Source organism: Barbatula barbatula (assembly GCF_947034865.1).
Source record: "Barbatula barbatula genome assembly, chromosome: 8".
Taxonomy (NCBI): domain Eukaryota; kingdom Metazoa; phylum Chordata; class Actinopteri; order Cypriniformes; family Nemacheilidae; genus Barbatula; species Barbatula barbatula.
The window spans coordinates 9192804-9211551 of record NC_136771.1 but is presented as its reverse complement, the minus strand read 5'-3'; the positions used below and the strand labels follow the sequence as shown (position 1 = coordinate 9211551).

At 37.3% G+C, this 18748-nt stretch overlaps 1 protein-coding gene across 2 annotated transcripts; it reads left to right on the top strand.

Moving 5' to 3' along the window:
- Window positions 1–837: 837 nt before the first annotated feature.
- Window positions 838–17122, top strand: LOC306897434 (sarcoplasmic/endoplasmic reticulum calcium ATPase 2). 2 transcript variants are annotated; one of them, XM_079462196.1, is made up of 23 exons: window positions 1217–1354; window positions 2235–2354; window positions 2522–2539; window positions 3640–3722; window positions 4199–4303; window positions 4420–4558; window positions 6388–6554; window positions 7220–7375; window positions 8653–8794; window positions 9159–9325; window positions 9510–9598; window positions 9813–9915; window positions 10134–10265; window positions 10422–10547; window positions 10729–10950; window positions 11046–11157; window positions 11415–11656; window positions 11850–12070; window positions 12342–12544; window positions 12626–12711; window positions 12804–12937; window positions 13694–13811; window positions 14366–17122. In XM_079462196.1, exons 2-23 carry the CDS (start codon window positions 2237–2239, stop codon window positions 14660–14662), a joined length of 3180 nt encoding a protein of 1059 aa, XP_079318322.1. In that variant the 5' UTR covers window positions 1217–1354; window positions 2235–2236; the 3' UTR covers window positions 14663–17122. The 2 variants fall into 2 exon arrangements, with proteins under 2 accessions (XP_079318323.1, XP_079318322.1); XM_079462197.1 differs by lacking the exon at window positions 2522–2539 and having other exon boundaries at window positions 838–1354; window positions 2235–2359.
- Window positions 17123–18748: the final 1626 nt, after the last annotated feature.

Genomic DNA, 18748 nt, shown 5'->3' with positions numbered 1-18748 from the left:
TTTTGTGTTCTTTTCTTAAAATATTTGCATTACATTTATATTTAATTTGCATTTACATGTGAATACCAGTGTAATTTCCAGTTTGCTGGTTTGAATATAACACTGTTCTTTGTCATCGTGGTGCAGAAGTCATCAACTGCATTATTTACAGACTGTTAAATATATTAAATGATTAATAATTATGATAAGTTTTGTTTGAGAGACCACTAGCTAACTAGACAACTGTCATTTTTAAGTCTTCATGGAGACGGTGTCCTTTCTAACTGTTGAAGTTGCCTTTACAGTAAATGCTTGTATTCGTAACATATCCAGGAAGGAATTGTGACATCTTCTCAATACATGATGCTAATTAGCAACGTATACTGGGGCAGATAATTATAGTAACAATTGAAATAGGTCAGGTCCCTTTCCACCTCATCAGCCTTTGTGTTTGTCTGGGATTCGTATTAATATCTTAAGGTCCATGTGATTTAAGATACAAACTTGCTGCAACACGTCTGTAACAGTTTGTTTAGCATCTTGAGCCTGGCCCAGTGCCTCACTAGCTACTGTAGCTAGAAAATAGGCCTTAATTACCTCACTTGAGTGACAGATGGGTGCGGGGGAGGGGCTGGATTAATGACAGAGCCACATTATCCCTCCTCCTCATCTTAACGTGTTTCTCATTGGCTCTTCGTTGCGTCACTTAAAAGGGACTTGACCTGAGGGGTTTATGTAAACGTCAAATTATATGACGTGTATTGTCGCACGCAACGGTCACTGGTTAAACAGAAAGCCACAATGCGGTGGAAACCCCGCCCTCCTGCAGCAAGACCGAGAAGGCGGGACTAACCGGACAGGAATAAAATTGATTAGTCCAATTCATTATTCGAGGAAATGTTCTGATTGCTGATTGGCTGCAGCGCTGTCCATCGATCCTGCAACTGCGCCTACGGTAATATGTCGCTCGGTGATCTAGTATTAAATAAAGCGACGGTTGCATAGAGAAGGTAACGTAGCGGTGGATTAAAGCTAACGGAATCGGCTTTGCAATTTCGCACACTGCTGGCGCCTTCAGCAAAACTTGACGGCGTCGAAAATTCACAAAATAAGTCAGATATTAATATTGTAGTGAATTTTCCGGATCATGAAATCAGAAGACAATCGCATAGCAAAAAAGCATCATTTGCCTTGAGCAGCGCTGCAGTGCGATCACTCTTCCTCTCCGTCCTACTGGATTTGAAAAGCAGATCGATCTACAAAACCACACGCCGCGTTGTGTTATTTCCCGGATATTCTGCAGTCAAATTGCATTGAGGTTTTTTATAGCTGAGGTTACTGGTTTGCAAAAAAAGGACTGAATACAGTTACACTGGTGAGTATGGTCCCGTTAGCATCACACCGTTGTAAAAACCAAGGGCGAATATCGATCTCTGTGTCTGCAGGATATAGACGGGTGTTGTTGATGCACTGATATCTGACAGTACGCTTACATGTTTATTAATTTGCTGTATTACGTCGCTGTTGGTTTGAAACTAACCACGCAGCTAAATCCAACGAAAACACACAAGGACTGATACGAAACAATATGCGTCACATAATGCAAAAAATATATATACATTTAAATGCAAAGTTAAAATGTTATGTGGGACGGCTTTGTTTAAAAATTCACAATTAAAGCAAGTTGCAGGTAACAGGTGCGCATAAGGTGCTATAGCGCGTCATAATAGAGCGCGTGAAAGGGTGTTGCAGCAGGTAAACACACGCGCACGTTTGTTTTTACGGTATTTCGTAACGTAACAGGGATTTGATAGCATGTCGTAGATAGAAAGAGTAAAACCTTAAAGTCGGCATGAAATAAAAAAAAGTATCGTTTTAATTTTGTTACACAGTGGTAAAGTATTTATTATAAATGTCTCCGTGCACATCATTATTCTTTTTTAATTCCTTTGCGCTTGTAATCTTTGATCAAAAACTTTAACCTCCCTCCTCCTCCTCAAAACGACCTCTCTTCACTTCTGGTCACGAGGAGGGGCGCGAAGGCGGGGCTCCAATGACTGCCAGATTGCAAAGTGGCAATCAAATCTTTAACCTTAAAACGATCTAATCAGTTGTCAGTGGAAGAAATGAATCCCGCCCTACATTTTCTTCTCATTTCAGAAGTCGTTTCACTAGGTTATAGGTCATGACACGAAAGAAAGACAATCGACTTCCGTTTCATTTGGACTTTAACAGAGCATGTTTTTCTCCTGTAGGGATGGACAATGCTCATACAAAGACAGTTGAGGAGGTGCTGGGATATTTCGGTGTTAATGAGACAACGGGACTGAGCTCTGAGCAATTAAGAAAGAGCAGGGAAAGATGGGGTCCCAACGGTACGGTACATCACTCAGAAAATGCACACGATGCATTTATCATACTGTATAATGAATTTTATAGTTGCCTAGTGGTTTGTGCAAATAAAGAATAAATATCAAAATTATATTTTGTTTAACCTTATACCTGTTTTTCTGCCCATCTTTTGCTGCGATCTGTGCCACAGAGTTACCTGCCGAAGAAGGTGAGCCACTCCTCTGGGTTTGTGTAATTATTAGCAGGGGTTTCATCATATCTCATTCTGTGTTTGAACGTCTTTCTGAGCTTGCATGAGAGATGCTAGTTATGTAGCTAATTAGAGTTATTATTGGATTCCCTCGAGGAGGCTGGTTGAGGTTTTCAGTCGCTTTGGGGCTGAACAGATGTTGGTTCAATGTAACTAACAGATACTGTCTTTGCAACAGTTTTGTGTTTTATTTTATGTGGGTTAATATTTGTGTTTAAGGAATAGTTCACACAAAAATTAAAAATGATCTCATAATTTACTCACCCTTATGCTATCCCAGATGTATACTTCTTTCCTCAGCTGAACACGGTTTTAATTTTTTTTGTCGCATAATACATGTATCACATTCAGTACATCCATTAAAAGTTCTCATGATATTTTGTCAGGACAAACACAAGAACCAATATGACAGCGAGAGACACGACAACCAGTGAAATTATGACTGGGTCACCACTTTTAAATTTAGAATGTAGCACTCGGCTATGCTTGGTACCGTTTTGCAAAATACGATCAAAATACTAATTGTTTTCTCACAAAATTATAATTTAATTGAGAGGCATTGTTCACCCAAAAATACAAATTCTGTCATCAATTACTCACCCCTTTGTCATTTTGTAGGAACTTCTTTCTTCACAGAAAACAAAAGAAGATATTTTGAAAAATGTTGTTATCTGGACCCCATTCACTTGCATTGGTTTTGTGTCCATACAATTCAAGTGAATGGGGTCCAGTGCTGTTCGGTTACCAACTTTCTTTTGTGTTCCATCAAAGAAGGACAGTCATAAAGATGGTGAGTTAAAGATGACAGAATTTCCATTTTTGGGTGAACTTTAACCTACTGGATTACTGGTTATGAGTAACAATTATATAACAATGTTGTTAGTGTACATCTCTGCAAAAGGGTGAGTCAATTATGAGAGTATTTTCATATATATTTTTATTTAACTATTCCTTTAATAGAAAGTGATTCTGAAACTTTGTTGACACTCCCTCAAGTGACCACACATGCGCCTTGCTATATTCTTTGCTATGTGTTTATACGTGTTTTGTGTTTACAGGCAAGTCACTATGGGAACTTGTTCTGGAGCAGTTCGAGGATCTGCTTGTTCGAATTCTCCTGCTCGCAGCCTGTATTTCCTTTGTATGTATAAATGAAAGACTCTTAAACCTCTTATACAGATGAGGAGTGTTGACACAGAACAATTACATGGCCTTTATACATTCACACATTCCAAATTTAGATACAGCGTGCCATAAAACTCTTGCCATAGTGAATAAATCAAATAACAATATCTGATTCCATGTCATAGAAGAACCATTTTTGGTTCCAGAAAGAAACCGTCTCTTTTTTGCTTTTTAATAAGCTTCAGATGTTAAAGGTTCTTAATGGAACCAAGAGGTTCTTCTGTGGCATCAAAGAACCGTCTGAAGCTTATTTTTTTGTTTAGTGTACTGATTGATGCAATAAAACAGTTAAAGCATATAATTTATAAAGAAAAATAGAATTTCAATGGTGCAGTTACTACAGGTATTACAAAAAATTACTTTGGTTATGTTTTTTTGTATCTTATCCTAGCATCACTAATCTCTCTGTATCTGTCTTTATATCTCATTCAGACTTTGGCCTGGTTTGAAGAAGGTGAAGGAACCATTACAGCCTTCGTTGAGCCTTTTGTCATTCTTCTCATTCTAATTGCCAATGCTATTGTAGGGGTGTGGCAGGTACTGTGTATTGTCTTTGTAAAATGTAGAATATGTGTTAAATAGGGCAGAATTAGATCATTAATACAATCAGTCCAAACGTGCTATGTTTTCTTCACCTGTTTTTCTGTTTGTAGGAACGTAATGCTGAAAATGCCATTGAAGCACTTAAAGAATATGAGCCTGAGATGGGGAAGGTGTACAGACAGGACAGAAAGAGCGTACAGAGGGTCAGAGCAAGAGACATTGTGCCAGGAGACATCGTAGAGGTGGCAGGTAGGCGTGAGCGACTTTTCATTGATGTTCTTATCTTATTCTGACATTTGCTTACCCTCATGTCATTCCAAATCTGGTTGGAATGTTTCCAAGGAATACTCGAAGTTAAGGTTTGGAAAGTTGCCTTTTTTTTTTCAGAGAAAAAAAAGTAAGGTTTGCCCCACCATAAAGGGTTTCACAAAATTTTACTTTTACTTTGGTAATGCTTTGCAAAAACACATTGTTATGTAATACATGAAAGAAAATATTTTGAAGAATGTAGGAAAGCACACAGTTCTGGGGCACTTTTGACTACCATTGTGATTTTCCTACTATGGTGACCAAGAACTGTTTGGTTACAAGCCTTATATTGAACCAAATATCTTTGTGTTCATCAGAACAAGGAAATTAATACAAATTGGATACAACTTGAGGGTGAGTAAATAATGACAGAATTTTGTCCCTTCAAGTCAGTATGAATCTGTGCTGTTGTCAGGGAGCCAAGACTATTCCAAAAGACCTTATTTATGGGTCAACATGTTCATTTGTTGTCCCCGTTCCTTTGAATTTTACTGATGGCTTTGACTGGAGCTGCCTGCCTTGTTGTAATCGTGGTATCTCAGAGTGATCATAAATACAGTACACTAAAAGGTTTTCTCAGGCTTCTCCAGCCAGCTGTTCCCACAACTACTGTCTAACATTTTTGGCATAGTTTGATGCTTCCCAGAAACAGTAACATGGTCATGCAGACTTTTCTTCTGATCTAGTGTCCGAAATTAAAATTTTACTTGGCTTGTGTTGACTGCACTTTTATTAATAGCTTTATTAATTAATCTGCACTACCAGATTTAATTTCTGTGGAAACTTTTGTGGTTGCTGGTATTTGTTCATCGTGACCCCATTATTCTGTGACGTACAGCGTATATACTTAGATCTATCACAATCACTTTTCCTGTCCGTCAGATAATTGTTTCAACATTTTCTTGTCCTCATAATAGATGTTTCCCTGTACACGTTAAATGATGTTGTGTTCACTGATCCACCTGCAGTCAGAGCATCCATTATATGGTTCGGTTTGGTGAATCATGTTGGTTTGAAAACTCACAACAAAGTCTGAATTGTCTGATCTCGTTTAGAGTCTGACACATACTGTTAAAAGGACATCAACCTAATTTGGCTTTCCATCTCATCTAAATGTGTAATTTTGATTTGGCTACTTCAAAGTCAATCTCTTTAAATAGACATATGCACTGTATCCGAAGCTACTCTTTTGTGGTTCAGATTTGACAGAAAGGGTTAAGACCCAGTCTCAGAGTGCTCTTGGCCTGCCACTCAAAGTTCTATTCTAAGAATCCCAAAGCTAATGAATAAAAATAAGGTTGACGTTTATTTTTGCGTCATTCTGTATCTTGACTAGGTTTCTAAAGAGAGATTGTATGGGGTTCTAATCTGCAGTATTGTAGTTCAACCATCAGAGACCATCTGTAGAATTAGATTGTTATGAAAACAAGTTTTACTAAACTTGGGTTAAAACTACACGCACTGCTATCACACTCTTGACATATATTTTTTCATTTCTGATATGATACAGTACAATACATGTTGATTGTAATAAAGAAAATTCGACCGTTGCTCAGCTCTCATGGCATCATGGGATAGAGAAGTGTCCATCCGCAGAGATTTGCGAGTGTGGGTCGGAAGTAGTTGCTAGCTTGCAGTAAATGTATTCAAAAATGTCAGAGTATGTTCTGAAGGCTTCTACCTAAATACGTTATGCAAACCACGCATTTGGAGTGAGACTGTGAGAAGTAGAAATATCTGATAAATAAATTACACTTTTGTTTCCTCAGTTGGTGATAAAGTCCCTGCAGACATCAGACTGACCTCCATCCGCTCCACCACTTTGAGAGTGGACCAGTCTATCCTGACGGGAGAATCCGTATCTGTCCTTAAACACACAGACCCAGTGCCAGACCCACGCGCTGTCAACCAGGACAAAAAAAACATGCTGTTTTCCGTAAGACGTCACTTAAGCGATTGTGTTTGTCTTATTTTAATGCTACCTCAAAATATGTGTGGCTGTACACTGTAAAAGACGAACTGTGCAAGCTTTGTTTTCGTTACGTGATGTGATTGTGCCTCGCTGTATGTTTACTGGATTATGTCCAGCAGCGGAAAGGCCGTGTGTTGAATAAATCATCAGTCATATTGTTTGCTCCCACATGGCTATGGACTGAGTCATCACTTCACACAGTCTTTGAGCTCTCCGATAGATAATGACCAGAGAGTACCAGCCTCAAAGACTCCGCCCCCACACTCACTCACTCATACACACACATGCACGCCAGAGCCTTCCATTTCCTCTGCACAGCTGTCTAATGGATGTCTGGCCATGTAAGGACAGCGGCGGGCAGAAACACAAGTAGTTGCCTGGAGGAGCCAGTCAAAAAAAAAGACTTGGGACATATCCAGGGACAAAAATTAGTTGATCTTCATTAGTTTTATTTTTTGTTTTTGTTAATAGTGGTTTATTAGTTATTTTAGACAATCGTACACGAAAATAAAGCCGCCATCTCACACCCAACCAACCTGTTTTATAATGTTATACAGCAACCTTTATTACTGTATAAGATGCATGAAGAGACTATAGAACACATAATGTAAATATGCATCTTTTTGTAGGGTACAAACATTGCAGCAGGGCGAGCTGTAGGGGTCGTGGTTGCCACAGGTGTGCACACAGAGATCGGGAAGATCAGAGATGAGATGGCAGCCACCGATCCAGAGAGAACTCCTCTGCAGCAGAAACTAGACCAGTTTGGAGAGCAGCTCTCAAAGGTTGAGCACCCTTTATTCTTTTTCTCCCTCTTTTTACATTAACTTCATCAGCTTGTCTCACTGTGTTCGGAATTGTACAAAACCATTGACTTATTAAACACTTATTAAACAACATTTACATAATCTACAGTACATTATGTAATAGAGGTCGAGCGATAATGGAACTAAGGTGGGCAGTACCTGCCGATAACGATATATTAACAATTGTTTTTATTATTGATTCTGAATCGAAACATAACACTTTGAGACATTACACTGACCATGAAACTGTCATTAGTAGTTTCTTATAAATATAGTTAATATTTAGGCATTCTATTTAAAGTATATAAGACTTCTAAGTATTACACTCACTGTATGGTTTATACAAAAATAAGTAGGTGTTTTTTTAACATTGATGCAAGAGATTTTGTTGATTGTCAAATTAATGACATCTGAGAGATTTTTACAACATTGCAAAACTATTATATTTAATCAAATGTTCGCTTGTATGTTCACTTACATTGTCCTACCACTTAAGCTATTAGGCTACTAATGTTAGCACGCTCTTGTATGCAAATTACTTATGAAATAATGACTTTTTAACATGTCCTGTGTACTTCACTGTGCTCCACCTTGTCATTGTCAAACTTTCAAATCCGCACATAATGCTGTAAAATTAATCGAGTATAAATCTTCATGAAAATGAATGAAATTTTGGCCTTCATCAATTACAAAAACTAAATAATCGAGCTAAATGGAATGCAGCACAATAATCGTTTACCAAGGATCCTCTCTTTTCTTGTAGTATAAATGCACAGCGCACACCTTTCCTTTACAATGGTTCAGCAGTGCAATTTCTTTTCTTTTTTGTTAAATCCAGAGTTTAAAAGCAAAGTTTTGTATTTTCTATATTGTTTTAAAGGTTAATGAGTTATCGTATTAAATAATCGGGATCTCAAAATTGGCCAAAATAATCCTGATTATGATTTTTGTCATAATAGAGCAACTCTATAATGTAGCCTATTATTAGCCTTGTCAGTATTCTTTTTATTTCCGCCTCTAGAGGTCGCAATATTACTCTGTACTCTCTCATTGCATGTCACGGTAAAGCTTTCCCTGCTGCAAACGCAACCAGTGGACCGATTGACAAAAGTCATTTTTATCATTAACGGGGCCGATTAATCAGCAAAAACTATGAATCGCCGACCTCTAGTATTAAACATAATTTATATATAACAGAATGTGTCGGCATAAGACCGAGAGAATGATTCAAGCAAAACCTGTTTGTCTTTCTGAAGGTGATCACAGTGATCTGTGTGGCTGTGTGGGGTATTAACATCGGACACTTCAGTGACCCGGTGCATGGAGGCAGTTGGCTGCGAGGAGCTGTGTATTATTTCAAGATCGCCGTCGCTCTGGCTGTAGCTGCCATTCCTGAGGGTGTGCAAATGTTGTCCTGTTTTTTCTGTTTTCTCTCTCTTTTTAAAAATGTCCAACTATAGGCTACTAAGGCCATTTTCAAGGAAAGGGGGTCCCTCGCAAAATGTTCATTATACTTGGGTGTCCTTGGCATGAAAAAGTTTGAAAACCTCTGTTCTACAACACCTAATAGAAATAATAGACAGTAATATAAATGTATTAACACTGTTTATGAAGTTATACTAAAACTATCCACACTGCCAGTGTTGATCATAGGTGCATGGCTTTAATAACAATTTATTTTCAGTAAGAATATTCTAAAATAAAGCTGTTTAAGGGGCCAAGCACATTCCTTTTTATTGACGCTTTTTGTTTGATCTCGCAGGTCTTCCGGCCGTCATTACCACTTGCCTGGCACTTGGGACGCGACGCATGGCCCGCAAAAATGCCATAGTCCGTTCCTTGCCATCTGTGGAGACGCTCGGTTGTACCTCAGTCATCTGCTCGGACAAGACGGGCACTCTCACCACCAACCAAATGTCTGTCTGCAGGGTGAGAGAGACAAACAACAGTTAAAATGTTCTGTTTTATATAATACATAACAATCTAATAATGTATTTGAATAGATGCATTGTGGGATTTTAATATTTTCAAACGATTAACAGATATGTATAGGAATGATGCCTGAAAGTCACTTTTTTTTTTAAATATACTAATGGTGTGTGCATGCGTGTAGATGTGTATTGTGGACAGCATCGTGGACGAGAGATGTTTACTGAACGAGTTTTCAGTAACCGGATCTACTTATGCCCCTGAAGGAGAAGTGTGAGTTTATTTTACCTCACTCACATATTACTCACAACCAATGTATCGAAGAAAAGTTTAAAATGTTGCTTAAAATGGCCTTGATACTTTTTCCATCAGGACTGAATAATCACATACGTTTGGCTGCCTTGTCAAAACGTAACCTCAACATCTTCTATTTGACTCTTTCCACGTGACCTTTTCCTAATCGACCTCTCTCCATCTCCTGTTTCAGGTATAAGGACGATGTAGTAGTGCGCTGCAGTCAGTATGAAGGTCTTGTGGAAATCGCATCTATCTGTGCCCTGTGTAATGACTCCTCACTGGACTACAATGAGGTGTGCGCACACTTGCACATGTACACGCTCAATGTTGTGATGCCATACTGCGCCAATCACTTTAAAGAAAAAATCTTAGAAAATGTTAAAGAAACAAACCAAAGTGTAAACAATGATTACACAAAGACACTCATTCGCATACTTGTGCATTCATCTCCAAATCTTCCCCATTGTCCATCCCTTATTCTCTTTTCATTCTGTCTTCAATAAACTTACAGAGTAAAGGTGTGTATGAGAAAGTGGGTGAGGCAACAGAGACGGCTCTGTGTTGTCTGGTGGAAAAGATGAACGTGTTCGACACAGACGTGATAGGCCTCACACCTGTTGAAAGAGCAACTGCCTGCTGCTCGGTGAGTCATCTCATCTGTGTTATCGGAGAAGCTACTCCTTTCACTACTGGTGTTCATAATGTTAGCATGACTGTATTAAGTTTATTATAATGTATAGTTTTTATAGTAAAAAAGTAAATTATTCCTAATGCATATCTCTCGCAAACGTTCTCTCAGGTCATAAAGCAGTTAATGAGAAAGGAGCTGACTTTGGAATTTTCTCGAGACAGGAAGTCCATGTCTGTTTTCTGCACTCCAAACAAACTCACTCGCTCTGCTTCAGGGGCCAAGATGTTTATCAAGGTCTGGCTTCCGTACTCTTATTTTTACCAAATATTTTTCCCTCATCCAAATAATTCAAATATAATACATAACCTATTTTCGTAAGAACATAATCACATTCAACATTCGGTTTATAAAACGCTATACACACTTAAATGGCATGTTTTTGAAGTTGATCTGCACTGTCCACTTGATCACCCAGGGTGCCCCAGAGAGTGTGCTGGAGCGTTGCCGTTGGATACGGGTAGGTGGTGGCACACGTGTGCCGCTGACCTCAGACCTAAGAGAGCAGCTCTTAAGCACAGTACGAGAATGGGGTTCTGGTCGTGATACACTACGCTGCCTGGCCATGGCCACCAGGGATTCACCCCCTGACCCTCGAACCCTGAACTTTGAGAACACTGCGACCTTCTCAGAATATGAGGTAGCCTTCAATGATCTTGTCACTTCACAATGTAAAATCATAAATAAAAACGACATGTATGCGAGTGGTATGACCTGAACTTTTGGTTTTATCAGTCGGACTTAACTTTTGTTGGCTGTGTGGGAATGCTGGATCCTCCAAGGAAGGAGGTGCTGAACGCAGTACGCATGTGCAGACAGGCCGGCATACGGGTCATTATGATCACAGGTACTGTAGGTCAATCGCACACAATTGTATGCAATACAAAACCTCGCCATTTATAAAACGGGTGTTATTAGTGGTTATTATAATTTGTTTGTATCAAAATGGAAATTAGAGACTAGATATAAAATTAATCTTTATAAAAAGATGTTTTGTGAATGACTTCATGTGGTTAATAGGACACTGCCAATATAAAAAAAAGATTAACTTAAAATATTAAGTTAATTGGTGTATGCTTGTGTGTGTCTTCTGGATTTTTATAGGTGATAATAAGGGAACTGCCTTGTCTATCTGTCGTCGTGTGGGCATCATCACCGAACAGGAGGAAGAGGAGGCTGGAGGTGGGCCGTACGGCAGCGGCCTCACCGGACGAGAGTTTGATGAACTGCCCCCACATCTGCAGCGACAGGCCTGCCGCACCGTTCGCTGTTTCGCCCGTGTCGAACCAACGCACAAGAGCCGTATCGTGGAATATTTACAAAGCCTAAGTGACATCACAGCTATGGTAAACCTACTTGGATGGAAAATTATACATAAAATATTGGCTGGTCAGAGATCAGATGATAATAACAATGAATGTTGAGGCTAGACAGGCATCTTGAAGTTTGTAAAATAAATTAAATCTAGTTTTGGAGATTCAAATCTCAACTCACAGATTGAGTCCAAAACTATAAATAAGACCTTTTTTTTCTGTGTAGACTGGTGATGGTGTGAACGATGCCCCTGCTCTGAAGAAGGCAGAGATTGGCATTGCCATGGGCTCAGGTACAGCAGTGGCTAAATCTGCATCAGAAATGATTTTAGCAGATGATAACTTTTCAACAATCGTGGCAGCAGTGGAGGAGGGAAGAGCCATTTACAACAACATGAAACAGTTCATCCGCTACCTCATTTCCTCTAACATCGGAGAGGTGGTCTGGTGAGTTCAGAGAGAAAGATCCATCCATTATGATGAAAAGGACAATTTACCCACAAATAAAAACTCAAAAAAATAAAGTGTGAGGCCAATTGAAACAATTGAAGCCAAATCTACTATATAATCATGTCTGGTGGCAGTGATTTGTATTTATGGGTGTACTGTTTCTTGAAAACAAGACAATGTGACTACATTTCATATCACTGTTTCCTATTGCTGTTATCATAAAACGCCTCCCAAACAGGGAATCATGGTTTCTCATCATGTTTTGCAGTATTTTCCTCACAGCTGCGTTGGGAATGCCTGAAGCGCTGATCCCAGTCCAGTTGCTATGGGTCAACCTGGTGACAGATGGCTTCCCGGCAACTGCTCTCGGCTTTAACCCCCCTGACCTTGACATCATGTCCCGCCCCCCGCGTTCACCCAAAGAACCTCTCATCTCTGGCTGGCTCTTCTGCAGATACCTCATTATTGGCTGTGAGTCATTTAAAATGTTGTCACTGTTGGCTATCCGATATAAAACCTGCGTTTTTAAACTCTCTATCTGTGATTTGGTAGGTTATGTTGGCGCAGCAACAGTTGGTGCTGCTGCCTGGTGGTTCATGGCAGCTCACGATGGACCAAAGCTCACCTTTTACCAGCTGGTAATAAAATAATACCACAAAACACAGTTACTTAAAAACTTTCTTTCTTTTTTCTGCCAGTGCTATAAAACCGATTTTCTGTTTTGTCTTAGTCTCACTATCTGCAGTGCAGTGAAGGTCACGCTGAGTTTGCAGGAGTTCAGTGCTCTGTGTTTGAGTCTCCATATCCCATGACTATGGCCCTGTCTGTGCTGGTTACTATTGAGATGTGCAATGCCCTCAACAGGTATGTGATCGTGACAGAAATCTCAGCAAATGTTTTGTGATTTACTGTTTTCTACATAAAATCATCCTACATAATATAAAGTATATTAAATTGGTATCTTCAATACTGAACAACATCATGTCAAAGATTTAAATCATAGTGAATTTAATGGTTGAAATCAAACGTTGATGCTTTTTATCTTAAATTTGGATTTTAGACTTCAGCCTGTTTTTTACAGATATAGTCACATTATGTTAAAGCTAGAATCTCAAAGTTTGAATAAATTAGGTTAAAGACTGTTGGATTCCTGCATCCATTTAAAACAACAAAGATGTTTTTGAAGGGTTGTGTGTTTATTTCAGTATCGTAAATTCTGGTCAGATTTAAAGTCAGACTGTTACTAACCCTAATCTGATAAGATTTTTTTTTAATTGTTTTTATTATATTATTGTTTTAATGTATTTTGCTCTCATTTTACTTGATATATTATATAATGTTTTTAAATATAGAAAGTATGTCCTTGGCATATTGTGTAAGGCTTCCATATGAAACGGATCAACTGATATTAATTCAGTAGGTTTCATTTTTAATGCAGGTGGGTTCACATTTAAAAATGATTCAAACTTTGTTTTAACTTAGTTATGAAGTAACAATATGAAATTTGAGAAGTTATTATTTAGCACAGAATGTTTTCATGTACATTCTGCTGATGATAAAAACACAGAGTCAGATCATTATTTTGTGTCTGGCTTGATATTTTCTCTGTGTATGTTTCAGTTTGTCAGAAAATCAGTCTCTTCTCAAGATGCCACCATGGTCAAACCCCTGGTTGGTGGGAGCTATCTGTCTCTCAATGGCCTTACACTTTCTCATCTTGTATGTGGACCCTCTTCCTGTAAGTATTAATCTGCAACTTGATTTTTTTAAAGCGGAGGCAGACGAAAAGGAATTTGTGAGCAAAAAAAGATATGACGTACAGGACTGGTTGAATGTGTTTATGCCTGTCTGCAGCTTGAAAACGATTGCCTAATAGATCTGAGAAATAATGGCCTTTGCTGTTCAATTCAGTAATGATGAAATACGTCCTAAAAAAGGTGTGACTGAGAATTATGGTGAAAGATTTAGGGAATTTTTGACCCTGTTGTGTTCAATGCTTTGAAAGTGAAATCACCCTTAAAATAGTTTACAGTATATTCTATGTTCATTAGTTTGTTTTCAGCTAAATTACTTAAATGATGTTACCATTTTATTTGCTTTATTGGTGTTTGTTTTATTGCATGCAATTTTCAATTATTTATTATCGTTTTGTTATTTTATTTATGCATTTGGTTTATTAAGTTTGGATTTAGTTTAAGTTAAATTGACAAAAAATTTGTCAATTTATTTATTATTCTATAAAAACTATAAGCGATTTCCAAGTGGCTTTCCCAACACTCTTTTTCCCTCTAGGTCATATTTCAGATCAGGCCTTTGTCTTGGCCCCAGTGGGTGACTGTCCTGAAGATGTCCCTGCCTGTTATTTTTATGGATGAAGCCCTTAAATTCTTGGCCAGAAACTATATCGAGCCTGGAAATGATCTGCTGCTGGAGGAGGAAGAAGGTCATGCAGCGACACCCGGCGGAGTGATTGGGATGCTGTGCCATGCCTTTAAGGGTGTGTCCTGGTCGTTTGTGCTAATCTCAGCCCCACTGCTGATCTGGATCTTCAGCCTGGACTCAGACATTACCAATATCTTCTGGGATTAGACAGGAGTGTGTGTGAGTTAGAGAGGGCAAGCTGAGAAAAGGTGATTGAAGGAGCTGATGTTTTGGTGGTTGTAGAAGCAGTGTACACATCCAATGTAGAATGCTCAAGGTGGGATACAGATGTACAAAGGAAAGCAAGAGCAGAACCAGGACAATCACACATTTAAAGGGATGCTGGGAATGGGGGGACCAGTGAGAAAATGTTGTCATCAAATGGCATGTTGTTGTCTTATGACCATCTACTTCAGCCTTTTTTTTTATTTTATCATTGTTATTTCTTCAGCCTTTACTTTTTCGATTTTATAATTGTTATTATTTTTTATGTTGTATATACACCTTAAGTGTTAATTTTAGCTTCGTTTTAATTTGTTCACATTAGTTTGTATTAAATTAGTTTTTCTCAAGCATTTTGACTATACATTTCCAATAAGCTGCAGTTGTTTGTAAAGGCTATAAATAACTTGGTGATAAATTGCACATTTGAACCGCTTACCCTCATTTGTAGCTCTCTTCATAATTATTCATTCATTTGCATATACAGTATGTCTTACAGTTGATGAAGTCTTGATGATGTTGGGTCATGAAAGATTTTAATAAAATGTGTATGCGTTGTGTTCTCAAGTGGAAGAATAAGGAAAGCCATCTCAAATTCATCTTGGTTGTTATTTTTTCCTTCTTAAAACATGATACTAAGTTGCAAAAATTTGAGGCTTTTTTCTTTATAGCTAAATTCTATACTCTCGTTTGAAAATTTCTTTAGTAAATCATAACAACATGTATATTAATTTGGAAACAAATCCCAGTAACTCATTACCTTTGTGGAATCAAATTGTCTTGTTTCCTTACATTATGTTGCGATAGTCCAAAAGAAATCTACTTTCTCCTAACATTCTGGGAAACATTCTTGTAACTGCATATCAGCCTGTTTCTCATTGTCTGTCCTTCTCATGTGACATCATGCCCAAAGTATGTGTTGCATTTGCTCAGCAAGGATTCAAATTCCAGATTTCAAAATCTTAGAGTCTAGATATGATCTTTATTTGGTTCTTAAACTGTGCTCCGATTGAGTCATTTCTCAAGTGATTAAATAGGAAACATAGCTTTATGTTACTCCTCAAAATAAGTTAAAAATGACTTTTACATGCAACCTGATTAAACGAAAAATGTAAGGTAGCAACAAATATTTTACTCCAGAGAGTACTTTGTTGATTACTTTCCGTTATATTAAATATAACTGTAACTGATAACTTTCAGTTATATTTTTTTCCCAGAGACTGCTTTATTTTACCTTCTGTGCCTTTACGGCATAAATTTGCATGCTTTGAAATCTCTTTGCTGGTACTATACAATAAGGATGTATTTGTTAACATTATGTAATGCATTAGATAAGATGAACTAACAATAAATAATTCTTCTATGATTTTGTTAATATTAGTTCATGTTCATTTAAGTTCTTATTAATATCTTTTTAATCAAAGTTGTTTCTGTTAACATTAGTTAATGCAACAATAAACCAATATGAACCATTTTACTGGCACTATCATTATCAAAGATTAATAGATGCTTAAAAAGATATATTGCTGATATTAGCTAATGCATTTAACAAACAACCTTATTGTAAAGTGTTACATGTACATCTTTGTTAAATATGCGTCCGAGCATCACAATTCCTTAATGCCCACTATCCACGTTAAGACTTAGACTTAGTTCAGATATTTCAACACATAGTCCAGTTGTTGGTTTATCAGACGCTGAAACTTTTGCTGTAATTGATCAAAGCCACACAAGCAAAAATGTGTGAGTTTTAGGAAACTTAACTGATGTTAATAACAGAAAACAGTAGAGGGCCAATAGACTTATTTCCTCACAGAAATATTCTGATTCCAGTGGATAAGCAATAGCTTTTATTCATAACCTATGTTCACTCCATGTTCCATTTTTTCTACAACTCTCTCCTCCATACACTCTTAAATGTAAAGGTACTTAAAAGGTTCTTCACATTGATGCCATAAAATAACCACTTTGGTTCCATAAAGAACTATTCAGTCAAAGGGTCTCCTTTTAATAATCTGAAGAACCTTATTTCACCACAAAGAACATTTTGTTAAACAGATATTTTCTTCGGCTGTTAAGGTTCTTTATGGAACCATTTAGACAAAAAAGGTTATTCTGCTTTGTGAAGCACCTTTATTTTTAAGAATGTGCATATATATCCTTATAAATGTTTTTGTATTCATTGTAGACCATTACCCCAATCCCCAAAAGTTACAGATTACAAAAAGAGGAAAATCTTGTTCTTTTGTATTTTCACCATTTGGTTTTATTTTGTATTTCTTGTAAAAGAAGAAAACAGCATATTGTAGTGTTTTGTTATTCATACAGTTGAAACAAACATCTACATTTAATCGCTGAAATGAATTCCATACCATGAAACGAAAAATAAAATCTTGATTTGAAATTAATTTCTTTACGGTAGGTGTGTTTGTGTCTTGCTGCATTTCACACTTTAAACATGTTAAGAAATAAATAATAATTCATATTAATATAACTTGATTATCAAGAAATTGAATAATTGATAACTACAAAAACGTCTAATCATTTCTTTAAAATATAAATACTCTTCACAATCACAAACTTCCTGTACCAGGTAAATAAATAGTAAAAAACATATTTTATATATATATATATATATATATATATATAATTAACATAAAATACAAATATAAAATATGGCAAGATGTTAACTTCTTGCTGTTAAGATGGGCAAATGTGCTTTTGCAGGCACGTCATGATGACCTGAAGTAACCACATCTTATTCCACCGAGAGAGTTGTTCGATTTCAGTGGGACAAGAAGCGTCGTGTAAACTGCATGTTTCTTCTTTCGAATTTCTTAGCATCTGCGAATAGAGAGATACAATTGAATTACCTGATTTTAAATAAGTTTAGCATCTTTTTAAAACACTGGGATACCTGTAAATTTTGAATAAGGCCTTTCATTTCCATTTTGATCTGGGTTTGGTTGGTGTCAAAAGTTATACAGCTGAAGTAATCATTGAGCTGCTTCAAAACATCACACCTTGACTGAAAAATAAAGATAGTGTGAGATACGATGGCAAAGCACCTCCAATTCACTAAATTCTATAAGAAATGTAACTATAGATGTCAACTGTGATTTATTAACTTACCCTTTTACAGTCATTTTCAGTGGGAATAGCATTGTTTGTCATTTGAAAAGTCCTGAACTAAAAATGAAGCATGAAAATTACTTGGAGATAAATCAGTAATATTAGTTAAAAAATGTATTATGAAATAACGTTAAGTGAGATCATTTTAGATAATTAAGACCATGTTTTTATCAAACGTATAAAGACACGTACCTGTGCCATCTCCATGTTCAGCATTCCATTTATCCTGTCAACCTGCCTCAATATATTGTCGCAAATTTCTGCACACTTTTTGTCTGAAGAACGGTCACACTTCCAGCCGTGCGGTGCAGAGCTTCCTGACTTCACATTCAGCATCAGTACCAAGACGTAAATCCCAGAATGCACTGTAGAAGCAAAACACATTAATGAAATGATAATGGGTAGTAAAAATAATAATAGGTGGACAAAGCAAAAACATGCAGAATGCATGTATACTTCATCTAACAAACCAATGAAAATATCTCAGTCTCCCAGCTTACTTGTTGCTCCTTTCTGATGGTATTGACACAAGGGTTAGTTTCTGTGTTCTTTGTCGTCCCGTTGGAGGTTTACCTCTGTCCCAGTGCTTCTGTAAATGTTCTTGATGCTTCATCTTATATATACTTGTGGCGTTAGTCCTCCAGCAGAATTTCAAAAAAAAAAGTGCTTGATACGTAAAGTCATGAAATGTCTGTGTGGGTGTTAATTGGTGATGTTCATTAGAATTTTGTCCAGCCTGCACTCCATTTTGCTTCTTCTCACTTCCTTTACAAGAAAACAGTCACTGATGATGTCATTCTTGGAAAGTTTTCATACCTGTCTCCCAACATGTGGCTTTTCCAGACGATGAAATATTGTCTGTTCATTTAAAGCAATAAAACTTGTCAAAGAAAAATCATG